This window comes from Stegostoma tigrinum, chromosome 10 (assembly GCF_030684315.1).
Source record: "Stegostoma tigrinum isolate sSteTig4 chromosome 10, sSteTig4.hap1, whole genome shotgun sequence".
Lineage (NCBI taxonomy): Eukaryota > Metazoa > Chordata > Chondrichthyes > Orectolobiformes > Stegostomatidae > Stegostoma > Stegostoma tigrinum.
The window spans coordinates 84,012,733-84,031,858 of record NC_081363.1 but is presented as its reverse complement, the minus strand read 5'-3'; the positions used below and the strand labels follow the sequence as shown (position 1 = coordinate 84,031,858).

The 19,126-nt window shown below is 40.3% G+C and overlaps 1 protein-coding gene across 4 annotated transcripts in view; it reads right to left on the bottom strand.

The window, feature by feature from the left end:
• Positions 1–19,126, bottom strand: part of ino80 (INO80 complex ATPase subunit) — a 177,304-nt gene that overhangs the window by 96,321 nt on the left and 61,857 nt on the right. For all 4 annotated transcript variants that reach the window (XM_048537886.2, XM_048537889.2, XM_048537887.2 and 1 more), the window contains 10 exons: positions 18,789–18,856; positions 15,455–15,664; positions 14,871–14,951; positions 13,683–13,778; positions 8,870–8,929; positions 5,957–6,099; positions 4,922–5,006; positions 4,094–4,211; positions 2,713–2,798; positions 644–811 (listed from right to left, as the gene is read on the bottom strand). In XM_048537886.2, the coding sequence (XP_048393843.1) occupies positions 644–811; positions 2,713–2,798; positions 4,094–4,211; positions 4,922–5,006; positions 5,957–6,099; positions 8,870–8,929; positions 13,683–13,778; positions 14,871–14,951; positions 15,455–15,664; positions 18,789–18,856 (1,115 nt within the window). The remainder of the gene's footprint in view (positions 1–643; positions 812–2,712; positions 2,799–4,093; positions 4,212–4,921; positions 5,007–5,956; positions 6,100–8,869; positions 8,930–13,682; positions 13,779–14,870; positions 14,952–15,454; positions 15,665–18,788; positions 18,857–19,126) is intronic.

Sequence of the window (19,126 nt, the reverse complement as noted above, 5' to 3'; positions counted from 1 at the left end):
TATAATTAAAATTGGATATACAGGCATAATTTAATTCCTATTCTGATCAAGCACTCTACCATTACTTTAATAATATTTTCATGACAATTCGATGCTTACATTTAATGTGGCATTCTCCATTCTGCATCGGTTCACAAAAACAAGCGTTTTTCTTTATTTGGGAGGTTAGAATTTATAGTGAAAAAATATGATAGGAAATGACGAAGCTTAGACTTTTAATGCAGGTGATTGGAGTATATATGGAATCATAGAATCGCTACAGTGTGGAAACAGGTCATTGGACCCATCGAGTCCACACGATCCTCAAAACAGCATCCCACTCAGACCCACCCTATCCACGTAATCCTGCATTTCCCATGGCTAATCCACCTACACTGCACATTCCTGGACACTATGGGCAATGTAACATGGCCAATCCACCTAGCCCGCACATTTTTGGACTGCTGGAGGAAGCTAGCACACCCAGGGGAAACCCATGAAGATGTGAGGACAATTTACAAACTCCACACAAACACAGTCACCAGAGGATGGATACAAACCTGGTCCATGGTGTCGTGAGGTAGCAGTGCTAACCACTGAGCCACCATGCTGACGCATGGATGATTGCAGAAAGCTAAGAACAGAGACAATGGAAAATACTGACCTTGCGAAACTGCATGACTAGATTCATGAGGCTGCTGGTGGTGTTCTGGGCCTGCTGTGTGGTTCCCATGGATGACTGGAGCAGGTCTTCAATGGAAATTTTATTCTTCAAAGCCTGGTACAGCATCTTCTGCCTGCTTTTCAGCTGACAGTACATCAGGATCTCAATCTGCATGGGGAACAACCAAACCTAATATTTTAAGGGCTTAATTCAGTAGGACTGTTAAGGATAAAATACCTGTAAGGCTATCATCTGTCAAATACCACTATACAAGGAAAGGCAGCAGTGCAAGTATCGGTGATCCATTCCACACAAATATGCATTCAAAGAAAAAAGTACATTAATTTAAACGGTAAATTTTCAGATGGATCCCAGAACATCCTTATATAAAAAAATTAATTTTGCTATTGATGTTATAGAGGCAAATGCAGCAATCATTTTTTAAAAAATTGTTTCGATATGAACATCATCGGTAAAGGCAGCATTTATTGCTGACAACCTACAAGTAAACAATTTGCTTCATCATTTCAGACAACAGTTGAGAACCAACAATATTTCTGTGCGTCTAGAGTGACATGCAGGCCAGAACAGTTAGGGAGGGGAAGTTTTCTCCCCAAAGGAGAATTAATAAGAAGGGATTTGAAAGTAGTCCTGTGGTTTCTAGAGATGGATACTTCATTCCAGATTTTTCAATCAACTAAATTTGAAATCCACTCCCCCTCCAGCTGCTGGAGTGGTATTTGAATTTGTTTCTGAAAAGCATCAGCACACTAATATTTCCAATATACTTTCACAGCTAATATACACACACACACACAGTCCCACAAGGCAGAAAGTAAGGGCAGAAACGAAAAACACTTTTGCTCAGGGAAAGAAACTGGTTTAAATATCAGGAGTTTCCCTTTTTCCTTTGAAAAATTTAATGGGGCCTTTTACATCTTCCTCAGTAAGGTGATGCATCAAATGCAATTCATCAATTGAAGTGTGGTACCTTTGCAAAGAAGAACTCTTCAGTACTGCACTGAAACACAGGTCAGATTTAGCGCTCAAGATTCTGAAGTGGGATCGAACCCCATGGCTTTCTCACAAGTAGGACAGTGAGCCGTCGTGGTGGCAAACAACTACTTATGTATTTTTTACATGAGAAGTTGTAAATATATTTAATGAACAAAACTCCTTTGTGTCAAAGCCTGATTACAATAATAGTTTATCATTTTGGAAAGAGGCAAGCCAGGAAATTACAACTATATATAATGACTTTGATTTATGTGCTGTATCTTAAATGTATACTGACTTTGATGAGAGAAATAAAATTATTGGAAATAAAATTTCACTTTTAAAACACAAAAGTGACCAAATTAATGCAAATAAAAGCAAAAATATCCTAAAAAAATTCTGTTGTCCAAATGGTATCTTCCCCCAGCACTCAAAGATAATGAAAGGCATTGGCTTTTAATTTTTGTGAAAAATGTCAAGTCAGCTACATTGATCTTTTCAGAAGTCTTTCTTATCTCGCCCAAGATCTAATACTGATTATGAACACAGCGTTAATACTGCAATCCTAAAACATTTGCTCTCAAACTTTGATTCAACAATATAACTTCAACAGAACAAAAAAGCCTTCAGTTGCTTGTTGCCCCCTGACAGCACTAATTTGTGGCAGTAATAGACTGCGCAAACCTAGGCTCAATTCCTAGGTCTACAGTCAATTATAAAATGGTTCGAGCATTCTACAGCCAATGAGGGCATAAAAAAAACCCAAAATTTCTGCTGAAAGTGCCTGCCTATCAACTTTACAATGAACAGACCCATACTGTAATACAATCCCTGAAAATTAATTTCAGCTTGCATATGAAAAGCTGTAGCCAACTACGGTGGACAATAATTAAGACTTGAAGCAAATGTGAATCAGCACCAATTGAGCAGCAGGAAACAATTGGCAAACAAACTGAATTAGTTGCCAGTAGAACTTAGCACTCAGGTATGATCAGTGTGTGAATTACAGGTGACTAATGTAGAATATTGTTGCCAGAGTGACAGGAGCAAAAAAAAGGACAACTTAACCATACCTTATCAGACAGCTCATTCTCCACATCCTTTTTGATCCTCCTCAACATGAAAGGCTTGAGAATCATGTGCAGCCGTGACAGCTGGTCTGCAAAAAAAAGGGTGGCAAGGAACAACTACATGAATTTCATTTTGCATTAGCACTACTGCGGTCAGGTGCCCAACCAGAGAATATTCCCAACAATATATGGTCATGAACAACAACACAGATCAGTTCACACTGGGTTGTGGACTCAGTGCAGAATTGATCTGCAAAAATATGTGCAACCAAACATTGCTCGTGACACAGGCAGCAACCCAAAACAAACTCTCAAAAACATTTAACACCAATGTAAGAGGAGGACGAGGAGAAAAATGCAGCCACAGAAGCAACCACCTCACAACCAACCCCAAAGTTCCCTAACCTAGCCCCACAATCTTGATAACAAATTGTCATGGTTACTCTCACTAATCCAAGAATCACTGCTGTGACACAAGGAGCTTTTATTCCTGCCACAGTATGCAGCCTATTCAGATACATAATGCCAAACATCAAAGTTTACAGTGCTTATTCAACACGAATATAAATCAAGTCATGATGTGTGTAGACTGGAGGGGAACTTGCAGGTCATGTTGCTCCCATCCATCCATGCGACAAGATTTACATGGCTTGTCTAGTTCAGCTTCTGCTCAAAAGGTAACCTCCAGGAAGTTAACAACAAATGAGATGTCACAGGAAACATTCTTATCCAAAAGGAAAGCAAGATTATGGATTAAATTACCATGAAAGTATCTTGAAGTTGATATACAAACAGAATCATCAATAAATGAGACTCATCTGAAGACAGAGAGAAAAGTGAGGGCATGTAGTGAGAATCGAGCTTGGTAAGTTTAGTCAGTTAGAAAGAACTGGACTGGGGAATTAGTTGGTCTTTTTCTTGATTCTAATAAATAATGCTTCCACGACAAATACCCCTCTAGTTCTGACAGGACATTGCTCTCAAATTTCACCATTGTGCTCCCTCTTGGGGTTTTCTTTAGTTGTGCATGAAAAAAGTTTGTAACAGTTTCTCCTCCCCAAAGAAACCAAAAATACTGACTTCAGGAGTGGACAGTCTGAGGGTTCTGACGTTCAGAAGTCACTGAAAATACCATGGCACTGATATCACACAGTAGGTACAGATTCCAGACATGTCAGTTGTCCTTGAAAATGTGGTGGTCCAGACAACCATACAGTACTAATTCTAGATAGGTCATAAGAACAAAGGCAGAGTGTTACCCATTTCAGGCTTATCAGTACAAAGTTGAGTAAACAAGAGTCTGCTGGATTGCCCAGGAAACTGAGTGGTTTCAGGGACTGTGTACAATAAAACAGCAAAAAGATTATTTCAAAATAGCACTTACTCTCATCAATGGCGGACTTGTTCTCAGCATGGCTTTCAATATCTTTGGAAAACCACTCATTGAATTCATCATGGGAATCAAAGAGAGTCGGCATGATAAAGTGTAGCAGCGCCCACAACTGAGATGAGAAATAATACAGCAATAAAACTGGATGAATTTTTTTTACATGGACAGTCTACATAAATTCCCCTCAACCCTAGAAGACATGTACTATAAGTCTTAACACCCAATATATTCACTTTCAAAAGACAATTTCAGTATTTTTCTGGCATATGCTTTTCACAATATACATTTCTCCTGTTCCATCCATCCCAACAGCATGCTTAACAGCCAGAAAGTAGGAGGAGTTCAGCAGCAAAAGGAACCACCTTGTTTAAAAGGGAACTAATTGGGCTGATTCATACTTCTGAGAAGGAGACTGTTTGAGACAGGTAAGGACCACAGGGTAAGATGAATGCAACAGAGGGCAGACAGGCCTACATGAAGAGGATTACAATCCCACAGGCGAGATGACGGACAGATGCAATCAGGATCACAGTTCTGCTGGGCAAAACGAAATCATTTACATTTTGTATTCACGACTTCTCTCTCTCTAGACTGCCGAGTCACCAGAAACAGTCTACTTCTATCTACCCTGTGTCATTCTTTCACAACACTTCTACCAAAAATTAGAAAGAAAAGAAAAATAAATTACAAATTGCTGGGAGCCCCAAAGTAATTTATGAAAATAAAAAGGTGACTTGTTTCAACAGGCATTCTAGACACAGTTGCCAATATGCATCTGTAATAAAAACAGCTATCATGTGAAGGGTCCTTAAAGATACTGACCTCTGCCATAGTGTTCTGAATAGGCGTCCCTGTCAGCAGCAAACGGTTCCGGCACTGAAACTGCAGCAAAATCTTCCAACGAACGCTGCAAAAGCAAAGAAGAACTCAGAAAACAAAAATTCAAGTGCAAAACACCAAATTACTTCTATACCTAAGCCATGCACAATATCTACCATTCTCAACCTCTGCGCATAGTGCAACCAGTTCAATCAAGTTCCTGGAGAGAACCTATAAGCAAAATCATTGCTCCCTATTCTTTCAAAAAACCAATTGTGGAAAATATAAAAATAAAAAAGCAAAATAACATTTATTTAAAGAAGAGAGTATATTGTATCTAGTCAGAGATAGCAACAACTACAGGCACTGGAGTCAAAGATCACAGAGTACGGTGCTGGAAAAACACAGGAGGTCAGGTGGCGTCGAGGAGCAGGAATGTTTACATTTCGGGTCAAGACCCTTGTTGAAGGAATCTAGGGGGGGGGGGGGGGGGGTCCTAACCCGCAATGTTAACTTCCCTGCTCCTTGATGCTACCTGGCCTGCTGTGTTTCCCCAGCTCCATCTAGTACTGTTAACGTTATGAAACGGTTAGGTAGGCATCAATTGTCAGTTAGGAAGAAGTCACTCAGTCTCCACAGGAAGTGGGGAGAAATTTCAGTTAGACATGTTTGGAAATCTTCTTTTCAACTATGATTTAGCAAGTCTTCCAACAAGTGTGCTTTGGCCATCAGTAAGACCAACAGGCGAAGGGATATTCAAAGCTATGTGGAGTAAGATACAATTTCAGTTATTCATTCCATGATAGCAAAATTTGAATCTTCTTTAGAGCAAAGTTCCACGTAATTAACCTCATCTACTTGGACAAATTGGGAATAAATTGTCTTCAGCTGACAAAAGGCTCTGTACCAATAAGTGGGAATGGCATCCGTTTCCCCCAGTATATCGTCAATATCTGCATTTCCAGCTGTACACCTGTTATCCCGTTCCAAAGGTTAAAACCCAATAAATACGCTAGGATTTTAATTTGAGTGGTTTACCTGGAGCTGCTTTTGAGTGCCTGGGCCTCATCCAGCACCATGTACTGCCATTTTACCCGTTGAAAGTATTTCACATCCTGAACCACCAGCTGGTAACTGGTTATCACCACATGGAACGGTGCATTTTGGGTGTACAATGTTTTCTAAAACCAAAAGCAGCAAGACAGCAGTTACTAACAACTAATTGCCAATATCAGTAAAAGATTACAATGTGGCTGCAGACAGAATGAAATAACTCACCATGTCCTACGCCACCCCAAAAACCCAGAGGCAACAGGAATGATTGAACTTGGAACAAATCATCCAGCTGCCATAAAAATGACAGCAACATTTGAAAATATGCAGTAACTTCATTCACAGCCTTAACAGAAAGGAACATTCAGCTTTAAGTGTGCTTGAAAGTACAGTGTAAGAATACTGAATACAACTTGAGACAGACCATTATTGGCTGGTTTTTCCTTAGCAAGTGCATTGCTTCTGACTGCCGTAATCTTTTGGCCTGAATACAGTTTATACTGATTAGCCAGATCTAATTCATGACCATCTCTCAATTCCTTAAACAAGTTGTTCAATTGGTCAGAATCCAAATCAAAATGAATCTGTTCCAATTCAACATTAGCAAGACTGAGGACACCGTACATGGCTTAGCATCTGAACCCTGCCATGTCCCTAGCAGCTTCTAGTCTGAGAGAAACCTCGCAAAGCTGTTTAATTCTGAATTCAGCTACAAACGTCAAAGGCTAGCCATAAACAGTGATCATTTCCAAGTGTCGATACTATACTTATAATCAATTTTATAATTTCACTGCCACTGAAATCCTTGTCCACACCTGCCGCATTCAAATTAAATCCTACCAACATTCTACTTGCTAAATTCCCAGGTCCAAGATTTCAGAGAAGTGCATCACACTCAAAATTCTGCTACTCACTTGTTGATTGCACACCCAGCCTCACCAAGAACTGGGTAGGAATATCAGCTATATGTAACATTTTCATACACTATGATTTTGCAGGTGCAATGCTATGTTTGGGCCATTAACGAGCTAATCACGTGAAGGGGCATTCAAAGTTATCTGTATTAAGATACAACATTAGTTTCAAGATAGCAGAATGGAGAATCTTCATAGTTTATCATCTGCATCCTGATCTAAGTGCATGGACTCATCTCATTATTTTCAAAATCCCTGCACTTATTTCTTAGTCACCCTCTAGGTCTCAACTCTCTCTAACTTAGTTGAACTTGTTGTTCCTGCAGACAGCCTCATTCCTCACCTCCTTTGCATCTTAATACATTGATTCCTTCAGCTCCTGAACTTTCAATTTTGTTGCCCTATGTTCTCCTTCCTTCCAGTAAAGCTTTCCAACTGATTATCACACACTCTCCTTCAACTCCATCAGAATATGTGAAGTCACCCAGAAATGATGATCAAAGTTGACCCGTGTGGCTTAGTATCAGTTATTTATTTGTGCATGAGATGAGAAAGATTCCTTCTCTTAGCCATTCTGAGCTATTGTATTATTAAATGTCTTATTAGGGGGCCTGATAGGTCTGGAATAATCAACAGGGCCAACAAGAGACTGGAATTACAGGTACCTTCACATCAATGACCTTTTGTGGCAGCATTCTAAAAGTACGCGTATCGGCTTTAGTTCCTCAATTTGCTACATCAGAACGAAAACTCAAATTTGGAGTGGTCCATATGACAGTTATGTAGCAGCTTTAATGTAGTAGAATACCTTAATATACTTCAAAAGTACAAATGACAAAATCTGACACAAAGTTAATCAAAAATAGATGTCAGGATACATGATTCAAAGTCTGCTCAACAACTAAGAACATAAACTGGGAGAGAAACCGACCATACAGCCTCTGGATACTACTCTGCCAATCATGACAATTATCTGCCTCAACTCTGCTTTCCACTCACTTCTATAGCTTTTGATTCTGACAAATAAAACTAGTTGGATTTTTAAAAAGCATCACAAAAGCAGAAAAAAGCGGAGAGATATGAGAGGAAATTCCAAAACTCAGGACACAACTGGTAATGGCAGAGCTGCCAAAGGAGATGCAAAGCAAGTGATGGAGGGACAAAAAGTGAGTACTCGAGGTGGACAGAGAACAATGAGGTTTAGCACGGCTGTTGAGGCAGCAAGACTATCAGGATCACAATTTCAAACCAAAGTGTTGCTGCACCAGGAGTGCCAGAGGCCAGTGAGCATATGGCAGTTGTGCGAATGGATAGAAGTTAAGGTGGGGGTAGCAGATGAATCACCATGGCCTGCTCTACGATCTATTCCGACCACAAATCTCTGTCCAAATGAGGCCATAGTGTGAGTGCTAACACATAGATACCTTTCTGCTTTTCTATTTAGAATTTAAGGACATGTGCAGTGTGCATCCCCATCTCTGAGCCAGAAACTCAAAGTTCAAGTTTCACAAGACGACTTGTTGGCCGTAAGGTGTGTTCATAACATAGCCGATCAAGTAGATTGTCAGTCTGTTAAGCTTTCCAGCACAACTAAAGGCAAGCTGTAACAGCAAGAGAGTATTTCCTAGTCAGCCATCCTGAAGTAGGGAATGGCAAAGTATGGCAAACCATTGGCTCATAAGCATGGACTGATTCAATACAGGTTAACAGCTGAATGCTCTGAAAATTACAATGCGGGGAATGACAGAGGCAGCCTTGGATTAGCTATTACTCGTGAACATTTCCAGACCAAACTCAGGAGATATCCATACTGCGTTTTCCTGGCCATTTTGAATTCAATTACCAGGCAGTGAGCAGCCCAATGAGTTCTGAGGGAGAAAATGGATTAGGACCCCAAACTGAACTGCTCACATGGGTATCTCTACCTCTTCAAACATGAGTACCAAGTAGATATCATTCAGATAGGAGTCAGAGTAAACTTTACCTGGCTCCAGAACTTCCTGATCACCTTTCTGTCATGGGGGTTCCCCCAGTAGGGCAAGACCTAGAAGTGGAAGGAGAAAAAGAACAATGAACATTTCGGAAGTTACCCTCTGCAGCACTTAGCATATCAGGGAAAAAAAATACAAGTTAGTAAAATGAAGAAAATCTTGCATTGTTTCAACATCTTATCATACCCTTGCTAAATGTATTATTTTTTTCCCCAAATGTAAATGCTGTTTTAATGCAGACAGCAGCTAACCTGTGCATAGCATGGCTTCACAAATGGCAATTGGATACATGACCAGCTGCTTTCAGATAAATGACATATAAATGTTCGTCAGGCCTGCTCAGAGTGCAACGGTTTCTTCTCCTCATGGAAGGACAGCAGGCAATGATAGGAAACAGATCCAGATCTGTTTTGAGGCTATAGTAGAACCCCATACAAATGCTGCTGTGATAAATTCAGTGGAATAATTCTGCAGCCCATGTTACTTCAGATTTGCTTGCACAGGAAATTTAGGGAATGAATTTCTTCATCCATAGTTGGAATGAGGGCCCCAGTCGGGCTGAATGGTGCTTTGTCTGCCAGCATCCAGAATGAGGTATGGTGTTTGGATAGTGGATCCACTAACTGCAGTCATTCTACCTTGCTTTGGTAGAAGGGAATTCAGCCTGTCGTCATTATCATATTTTATCACTGCTAACTGTATACCAACAAATGTGCAAGCAGCAGATATGGATAAAGAAGCCTCTCTTTGGGGCGGCACGGTGGCTCAGTGGTTAGCACTGCAGCCTCACAGCGCCAGGGACCCGGATTCAATTCCAGCCTTTGGTGACTGTGTGGAGGTTGCATGTTCTCCCCATGTCTGCGTGGGTTTCCTCCCACAGTCCAAAAATGTGCAGGCTAGGTGGATCGGCCATGCTAAATTGCCCATAGTGCTCAGGGGTTTGTGGGTTATGGGGGATAGGTCTGGGTGGGATGCTTCAAGGGGTGGTGTGGACTTGTTGGGCTGAAGGGCCTGTTTCCACACTACAGGGAATCTGATATCTTTCTCTCTAGCTATAAACACTTCTGTTTTCAGAAAATGGCTCAACATCAGAACCATTTCATTGTATCTTATATTTGTAATCAAGGGAGTTATATAGGCAAATGTTGTTCCTCAAAAGACTAATCATCACATCCAAAAGATTGTACTTTGAACCCCTGCTCATCAGCAGTCTACCTTTCCCTGAGCTAGTAGTCCAAAGACACAACTGAAAATTAACAGAAAACTTCTCACATATATCTTAAATGTGCAATCTTTTATTTTTTGAAGTGACTCTAATTCCAGCTTCCCCAAAATAGGAAACATCCTTTCCACATCCACCCTGTCAATACCTCTCAGGATTTTATACAGTTCAACTAAGTCACTTCTTTTTCCTCTAAACTCAAGCATATACAAGCCTAGCTCATCCAACCCATTGTCATAAGGCAACCTGACTATTTCAGGTACTGGTCTGGTAAGTCTGAATTATTTACAACAGTTAGATCTTTCCTTAACTGAAGGGACCAATACTCTTTTCACATACTCCAGATGTGGGTTCACCAATGTCCTGTACATGAAGCATAACCTCCTTACTTTTATGTTCAATTACCCTTGCAATAAAACATAACATTCTATTGACTTGGCTAATTACTTGCTGAGCTTGTAGAATAATTTTTTGCATTTCACTCACAAGAGCATACAACTCTATGCATCCCAGACAACTGACCTTTATTATTCTTGCTGCCAAAAATGGATGAGTTCACATTTTCCCACAATACTCCATTCACCAGAACTTCTGCCAAATCACCTGGCAAACTTCTACAAACACTGTACAAACTACAGCAGTGAATATTTGACAATAAAACCTTTGCAAATCAACATACATCCTTGTGCATGTCATTACAACGCACTGCAGTGAGATCTGGATTTTGTCATGCAACAGCACTCATGAAATTCAACCAGCAATTTCTCCTCTGGATTCAATGGGAGATCATTAAACGGACATTAATACATTTTCCTTGAAGCCTGGTGAACAAGCATTAAAGCAAAACTCCTGTGAAGTCAACTACAATGAGCTAGACAGATGGGTCCAAGAGGCCAAAATCTGTACTCCCCTGACAGGTGCATTGAGAGTTTTTGTAACTCTCAACGGCCAACATACCAGGGGAAGGCAACAAAAATGTTTCGGAAGTGCCCTAAAATTCTTCTTGAAGCACATCAGCAATGACATCAATCACCAGGAGGAACTTTCTACAAATTGCTCAATGGTGACAACTTGCTCAACTTGCATTAAACTTTGAGTCACATTAATTAAATGACGAAGCAGAGCAGCAACACAGAAGGCAAAAAAAAAGTAAATCCAGATCCAAATGTTCATGGACATTGTGCCACACATGCCTAAAGATCTGTACGTTGATAATCTTCCTGTTCAATCACATGAAGGTACACAGCAAAACTTCATCATCCTGAGTACACATCATTCAAATTGAGGGACAAGAGAGAGGGGATACAAATCTCAAATGATTTCCAAACACATTGGAATATGGAATTATCTGCCATAAACTATCCCCATAAACCTCTGTTATTCTTAAATTCATTACACAGCATAGAGATAAAAGGTTTGGCAAGTGACATCATGGTGCAAGGAAGGTTCAGAAAAAGTACTGAAGACAATGTTAGGAAAGGGATAATTAGAGGTTTTACAGAACATGTGAGATGGGCAAGGTTAAGCTGGATAATGCAGAGCATGGAAAGTAAACAGATGAGTGGGATTTGACTCACAGGGACAGTAACACGTGTGAAAAGAGTGCAACATTACTAATGAACAGAAAGCAAGCAGGAGACCAGCATCAGATTAAGTAGGATATTAGCAAGCAAACATCATGACTACAGGGTTGGTGTTGTAGTAATTGGCGTTAATGCATGTGTGGAGAGTGAATTAGACTGGAAGCTTTATGGGTATGATATAGTGTGGCCAGAAGAAGGTCTGATGGCTGCACTGCCATGCCTACCAGGAGAGTTTCACCAACAAAACACTTGCTTTGAGAGAGTACTATACAGTCAGACATCATATCTTCTGGTCACAGTGTTAAATAAAGACCCTGACCTCAAAAAGCTGGGAGCCAAGCTACCCCTGGTTCTATTTCGTAGAACTAGTGTCCTGGCAACTACTTCTCCTTCATCCAACATTTGTTATTTTAGCGTTAATCGCATTGCTGTTTGTGAAAATTTGCCAATTGTACAAAGGCTGCTGCATTTTTTCAGCATTGATGAACACACTTTCAACAGTAATTAACTCGCAATGTTCAAACACGCCAAGGTCAAGAGAAACATTATGTAGAATAAGAGCACTTTCTTCCTTGACTCTCTATCATCGAGATATTGGGATTAGAAAGGTCAGCAAAATCACATACAACCTAAATTTATAAAATGGGGCACTTCTGCTGGTTTTTTCTGTTGCAAACTCTCATCTATCTAAAACGGAGCAAGTCACTCAGAAACCAGTGGACAGGGCTTAAAATTCATGCCTAACATAACTTGTATTTTTAATTTGTAATTTTAAAATTCTTGACTGTACTACCATGATCTTAAACACAAGATTTTAATAAGCGTTCTATATCTTTCACACAGGAGCTAGCGAATGTGCCTCTTTCACTTGAAGTAACAAAAAAAAGGAAAAAAGTCCAATAACTTTAGGGTCTCGACACCTTCTTCCATGTCCTTTAGCCACCTCTACATCCCTGTCACTGATCAGTTACCATCAGTTTTGAGGAAGGGTCACTGGGCTTGAAACATTAAATTTGCTTTCTCTCCAAACCTGATTTTCTTCCACAATTTCAGGTTTTGTTAAAAAAAATTAGAGGATTTTGTCAATGTTTGAATGTGAGCTGCAGTCAGATTCTAGAATATTCCACACACACACACACACACACACCCCTTTGCAGTAATTTAGTTGGCAATGCAATACTGCCACCTGGTGCCAACACTATTCAGAAAACCAGGCATAACAGCAGTTACCTCATTCTACTGAGATATCCGAACAAGTAATCTGGTCTAATGATGTACAGTGAACAGGATGATTTTAAAACATTAAGGAATGGGATGTGGGCTAGGCCAGCATTTATTACCAAACCCTAATTGCCCAGAGGGTTGTTAACAGTCAATCACATTGCTGTGGGTCTGGAGACACATGTAGGCAAGACCAGGTAAGGATGGCAAGGACATGAGTGAACCAGATGGGCTTTTCAAACAATGACATCATGGTAATCATTAGACTCTTAATTCGAGATTTTATTGAATTCAAATTCCACCATCTGCCATGGCATGATTCAAGCTCAGTTCACAGAACATTACCTGGGTCTCTGGATTAACAGTCCAGTGATAATACCTCTGGGCCATGGCCTTCACCTCATTCCAGAGTATGGGTCCTGACAGCACTTGGCAAAGCCTGGTTCCAGCTTAGCACTGGCACAGCTCCGTCACTTGAGCTATTAAACCTGTTCGACTACTATTTGGCATTAAAACAGAATTGTATGATTTAGAATGCAACCTATAAAATGCATCTGTATCTATTTCAGAATTCAGACTGTGAAGGCAGCATGAAGAATAGAGGATGTGCTGAATCAGTTCAAATACCCATAGCATTGACAGCTACACACTTACATCTCCAAGTTAGAGTTACAAAATGAAATAGGGATGACTACAACATTCTACGATTACAAAACTTAATTTCTTATACTCCAACATTGCAGAGCCTGATGGCACCACTTTCTCCTCCTTTTATGTTACCTTGAATCGAGAGACGAATCTGGAGAATTCCTGATGCCAGTTGTTAAGTGTGGAGGCAGGAGAGATGATTAGAAATGGACCCCAGATATTTTCTCTCTGCACAAGAATCAAGTCAATCAATAAAAGTGCACGAAATTCAGCTGAACGAATTGGTTAGTAAACAGACTGATTTTTGTGTTAAAAGGATTCAACAGCCTCCACCTCAAGTACATATATTTGAATCAGTGCTAACTGAGGTGTTTGCACAAATACAGCAGACCAACAGCACAACACAAATTGTGCAGTTTACAAGTCAACCACAAATTTCAAGTTACTTTTGGAAGTGCGCCTACAAATATGGGAACTGCAGAAACGGAAATGAGAAGTGAGTCAAAGGGAGTGTTCTTAGCATGAATTTGGAAGAAGGCAGTGAAGTTCTGGATGAACAGCCAAATCTACCATCTTCAATCCAGCCAATGCAACCATTGTCAGTTCCAGCTGGTGTACAAATCTGATTTAGATTTGAGCTCAGTTCAGGCTATTTAAACATTCACAGCCTACGCAACCAGAAAAGGCTGCTCAATCAGCTCTTATATTGGGGTGAGGGATTAGGCAAGCATTGTGGATTAGAGTGGACATTGTCTGCAGAAAACATAGCATGGCAGTTTGAATTTCAAACTGCGAAGAATTTGCTTGTGACTGAAGGTAGGTCTGTCTGAACCAGGGCCTTTGATTAGCATATTATACCCATGGCCATCTATACATCATGATTTTAAAAAAAAGACTGTGCAAGGAGAGTTTCAATGCAGCCTCTTTCCAAATGATTGGACATTATTAGAGTGTGCTCACACTATGCCTACCCACAGAACATAGGAAGGCAGTGTAGAGACAGTTTGACTTTACATGTGGTCCCTTTTATACCCGAACCAGTCAGTTTTTACAAATATCAGATGCCTATGACAAATTTGTGCCAAATGACAGCAGGTGTTCAACAGTATTGGATGAAAGGGCATGGTAATTGTAACATATTATAAGTTGAAGAGAAATTAAAGTATAAGAGGAAAGAAAGTAGGAAAGGTGAGGCTCCTTGCAATTAGTTACACTTGCTAGTGGAAGTTATCTCAACCTCTGTTGCTCAAGAGTAAGAAATTGCCTCCATGCAGCAGTTTTTTGTGATGATTCACAACTCAAATACATCCTAAATCTCACCTCAGCTAAATGCGCCAAGAACGCGATACTCTGTACTGTCTTCCCAAGTCCCATTTCATCAGCCAGAATTCCATTAATACCCTGAAAGCGAAAGAAAATTTAAATCAAGATCAAGCCATTTGGAGACAGACATGTTGTGCTCACATAAGACGGGCATTCACAGTTAAGGCTGCCAGGTCTTCATTCAAAGAGGTACTATGAAATAGTACATAAATATACAAGCAATGATATCCCAAAATTTGGAGTCAGTTGTTATGGTTAGTGAGGTACTCAAGTCCTGTGCAACACAATGATAAACAGAGTTTGGAAATGGTGCAACTACTTTGAGTTGAGTTATCTTCTTCATGTAAAGAAAACTCTTCAAATCAGTCAATGTTACTGGCAAGAGGCCAAACAGTCCTCAGTGCACCATACAAGGATAGCCATTCAAAATTAGCGGGGAGAAACCATGAAATGCCGTCTGCATTATGCTGATGAAACACACTGCCAATCCTCATAGCCTATCTGGCACAATGGTGCGACGAATGAGATTCTCACTACTACTAAACAAAAGAAACTCAGTTACATGCACAGACAGATTTTACCTGTTCATAAAGGTTGGCCAGCCAATTCATGCCTTTCAATTGGTAGGCCTTAAGCTTGCCATTGAACATGGAAGGCTGAGGAATGTCTTCACCAGCCCGAATCGAAGGGTTGGCCAAGCTGTAACTCTCCCCAAAACCAGTCCCAGACTCATTGGCTGCCCGTAGTGCAGCCATGCGGCTCTCCTTCGCTTCCTCATCGAACAATCTGGTCTGAAAGCAAAAGTACATACAATAATGGTCAGCTGTTATGTTGAAGGGTGCAGTTTTAAGAGGAAAAACTTATAATGAACTTAATGCTGTTGTGGGCACAACCACCTATAGCAAGAGTCTCAGTGCATGATTCAGAATTTTAATCTGTTGTCACATTACCTGCTGGGAAAATAAAACATCTATGAAAGGTTAAAAACTCAAAAACCACACCTTCCATAATAGATTCAGATAACCTCATTCAGCCAGTAGATGCTTTTCATTCTAATTTTACTGACATTTGGCCAATATAGTTAAGCGTAGAATGTTAAAAAGTAGATCCGTTAAAGCATAGTTGGGTATAATTTTCTAAGGAGGATAAAGAAGAGTTAATGTTTCGGGTCCGGTGACCCTTCCTCAAAACACAGTTCTTAAATAGGGTGACCGGACCCAAAACATTAACTCTGTTTTTCCTTTCACAGATGCTGCCAGGCCTGCTGGAATATTTCAGCAACATTGTTTTTGCTCTTGACTTGCAGTATCCGCAGTTCTTTTGGTTTTTATAATTTTCTAAGTGTTAAGTTATAAACTTTGTTTGTTAATGGAGAAAGTCCATGAACAGAAAATGAGTCAACAGAGTGAATTCATCACAAACAAATCCATTCCACATCACAGAAAAGCCAATGTAATCCTCTTTTGTTGTACCAAGGTACTATTTTCCAATAGTAGATACAACTGAAAGTACCGCTGTCTACAAGATTAGGGATATCAATACAATTTGGCACACAGGCAGGTTGACTCAAAGCACCAGTGCAGGAAAATACACTCCCTCCTCGAATAAGGCAAATACAGATTACAAGACCTCTTTCTTCTTCAGCCATGATTCTTCCATTTCCCAATGACTCTTCATTCTCCACATCCTCCAATTCATCCTTGCTAACATTAAATCTCTCCTGCACATCACCCACACCTCTGACAGATGAATTCAATGTGTTGGAGACAGAAAATCAAAGTCCTTCATCTGCAAATGTCTTCCACCTATCCACTGCCTTAAATTTCCCTTCTTGCTTTCTGCTTTTCTTTTAAGTCCAACTTTACATAACCCCAGTTTGAGCCTTTGTCTCAATTCATTGCACTCTTTGCAACTCCCCACTTACACATGTTCACCTCTCCATTTCTTACTTGTCCTACCCGAAAACTTTTCTTTAAAAAAGAACCGAGCTTTTAATCACTATTTTAATTTTTGTTTTTTGGCATTGCAACTGTTTGCCTACATGCTTCCAAAGGCACATGATAAAGTGCTGTACAAAGCGTTTGCAAGCTAAGTTAGAGCTCATGGACAGCGGCAGCAAAGAGGAAGAAGTGGTCAATGGTAGTTTCTTGGACTAGAGAAATATTTAAAATGGAATTGTTAAAGGAATTTGTTTTTGAATTTGTTCACAGAATATGGGTATTATTGACTAGGCCAGCATTTATTGTATGCCTCCAATTGCACTTGAGAAGGTGGTGAAGCTGCCTTCTTGAACTGCTGCCATCCTCAGGGTGTAGAAAAATCTGAGGGAAGGAGTTCCAGGATTTTGGACCAGCTGCATCAAAGAAATAGTGAAATAGTTTCAAATCAGGATGGCTGGTGGCTTGGAGGGGGAACATACAGATGGTAGCATTTACATAGATGTGCTGCCTTGTCCTCATAGATGGTAGAGGTTTTGATTTGGAAATTACTGTTCAAGGACTTTTGTGAGTTGCTTTGTGTGTCAGTGGTGAAGGGAATGAATACCAAAGCTGGTAGATGAAATACTAATCAAGTAGGATGAAGAGAATGCTGGAGAAACTCAGCAGGTTTGGCTGCATCTGTGGACAGACAAACCTTAAAAACCTTTTAAGTCCAATATGACTGTTCCTTGAAATTCAGTCCCTAACATCAGTCTCTTTATTTAAGGAAGTTTGCAAATGCACTGGAAGCAGAGTTCTACAATAGAGGAAAAGGCTCTTCAGCCCATCTCACCAATTCCAGTCAAAAACATCCACCTAAATGTGCGAAGCACATTTTCCAGCAGTTGGTACACAGTCTTGTCCGGTTTGGCATCAGATGTGAATACCTAAATACTTCTTAAAATGTTCTAAGGGTTCCTGCCTCTCCCACGCTCACAGCCAGAGTTCCAGATTTCCACCACCCATTCCCTCTAACCCTCCTGCCCCTTTATCTTCAAGCTGTCTCTTGGTCATTGATCACTCCAAATCAGAAAAAAGCTTCTTCCTGTCTAGGCCCCTTAATTTTGTACATCTCATCATATTCTGCCTCAGTCTCCATTCCTCCAAAGGGAAAAACCCCAAATCTTTTAGTCAAATTTTTCTTCATGACTGAAACTGCCTAGCCCAGGCAATATCCTAGTAATTCTCCTCTGCACTCTTTCCAGTGCCGTCACATCCCCTCACTAATCTGGATGCCAGAACTTCACATACTACACTAGCTGTGGCCTAACTGTCTCGTGAGAGAAGGCAATCTCACCTCACGTTCAGGGCGGGCCAGATTTAAAGCACAAACAAACCCCCTATCTGATAATAAATTAGTAAATTGACTTATGTTGCAAGATGGCTCCAACGTCAGAGTAATAACAGTAAGTAGAATGAATTCTTGCAACTGAAGCAAAGATGCTTTGCTGCAGCAGCATAAAGATGGTCACATTTAATGGCTATAACAAACTAACTGTCTCATGCTGACAAATGGTGACCCAAGTGCATTTTAAATGCTTTATCAAACACCCATATAACTCATGATAACAAAATATGGAGCTGGATGAACACAGCAGACCAAGCAGCATCTCAGGAGCACAAAAGCTGACATTTCGGGCCAGCTTTTGTGCTCCTGAGATGCTGCTTGGCCTGCTGTGTTCATCCAGCTCCACACTTTGTTATCTTGGATTCTCCAGCATCTGCAGTTCCCATCATCACCATTATAACTCATTCCTGATCAGTGAACTAGTACAAATTTACCTTCTATGCTGCTTCAAAACAGATCAGGTGAAATTATAGCACAAAACAAAACAAACTCATTACTGTTAAAAATGGCATGCACTCCAGGGACTAGGCTGCGAGATGAACAAGTGGAACACAATCTTCAATAATAGTCAAAACTTGAGCCACTCACTTTTGCTTGCTGCACTCGAAAAGCATCCTCTGCATTCTTCAGTGCCTGTGCTTTGTAGTATTCACTATCTGCAAAACAAACAATAATGCACGCATTAAGACGAGGGTGCACAGTGAAGCCCTTACTGGAGTTTGAGTTGGTTAAAAAGTGGCCAGTTCACCTTGTTGGTTATCTAGGACAGTGCTTCTCAACGAATGGGGCACATCCCTCTGTTGGAATGTGAAGTCCATCAAGGTGGGGGATATAGTGTCATAATTAAGAATGAAACAAAAAGGCGTTGAGTTGAGAATTATGATATTATTGTTGATACATATACGCATTTGCTACTCAGTGGATGA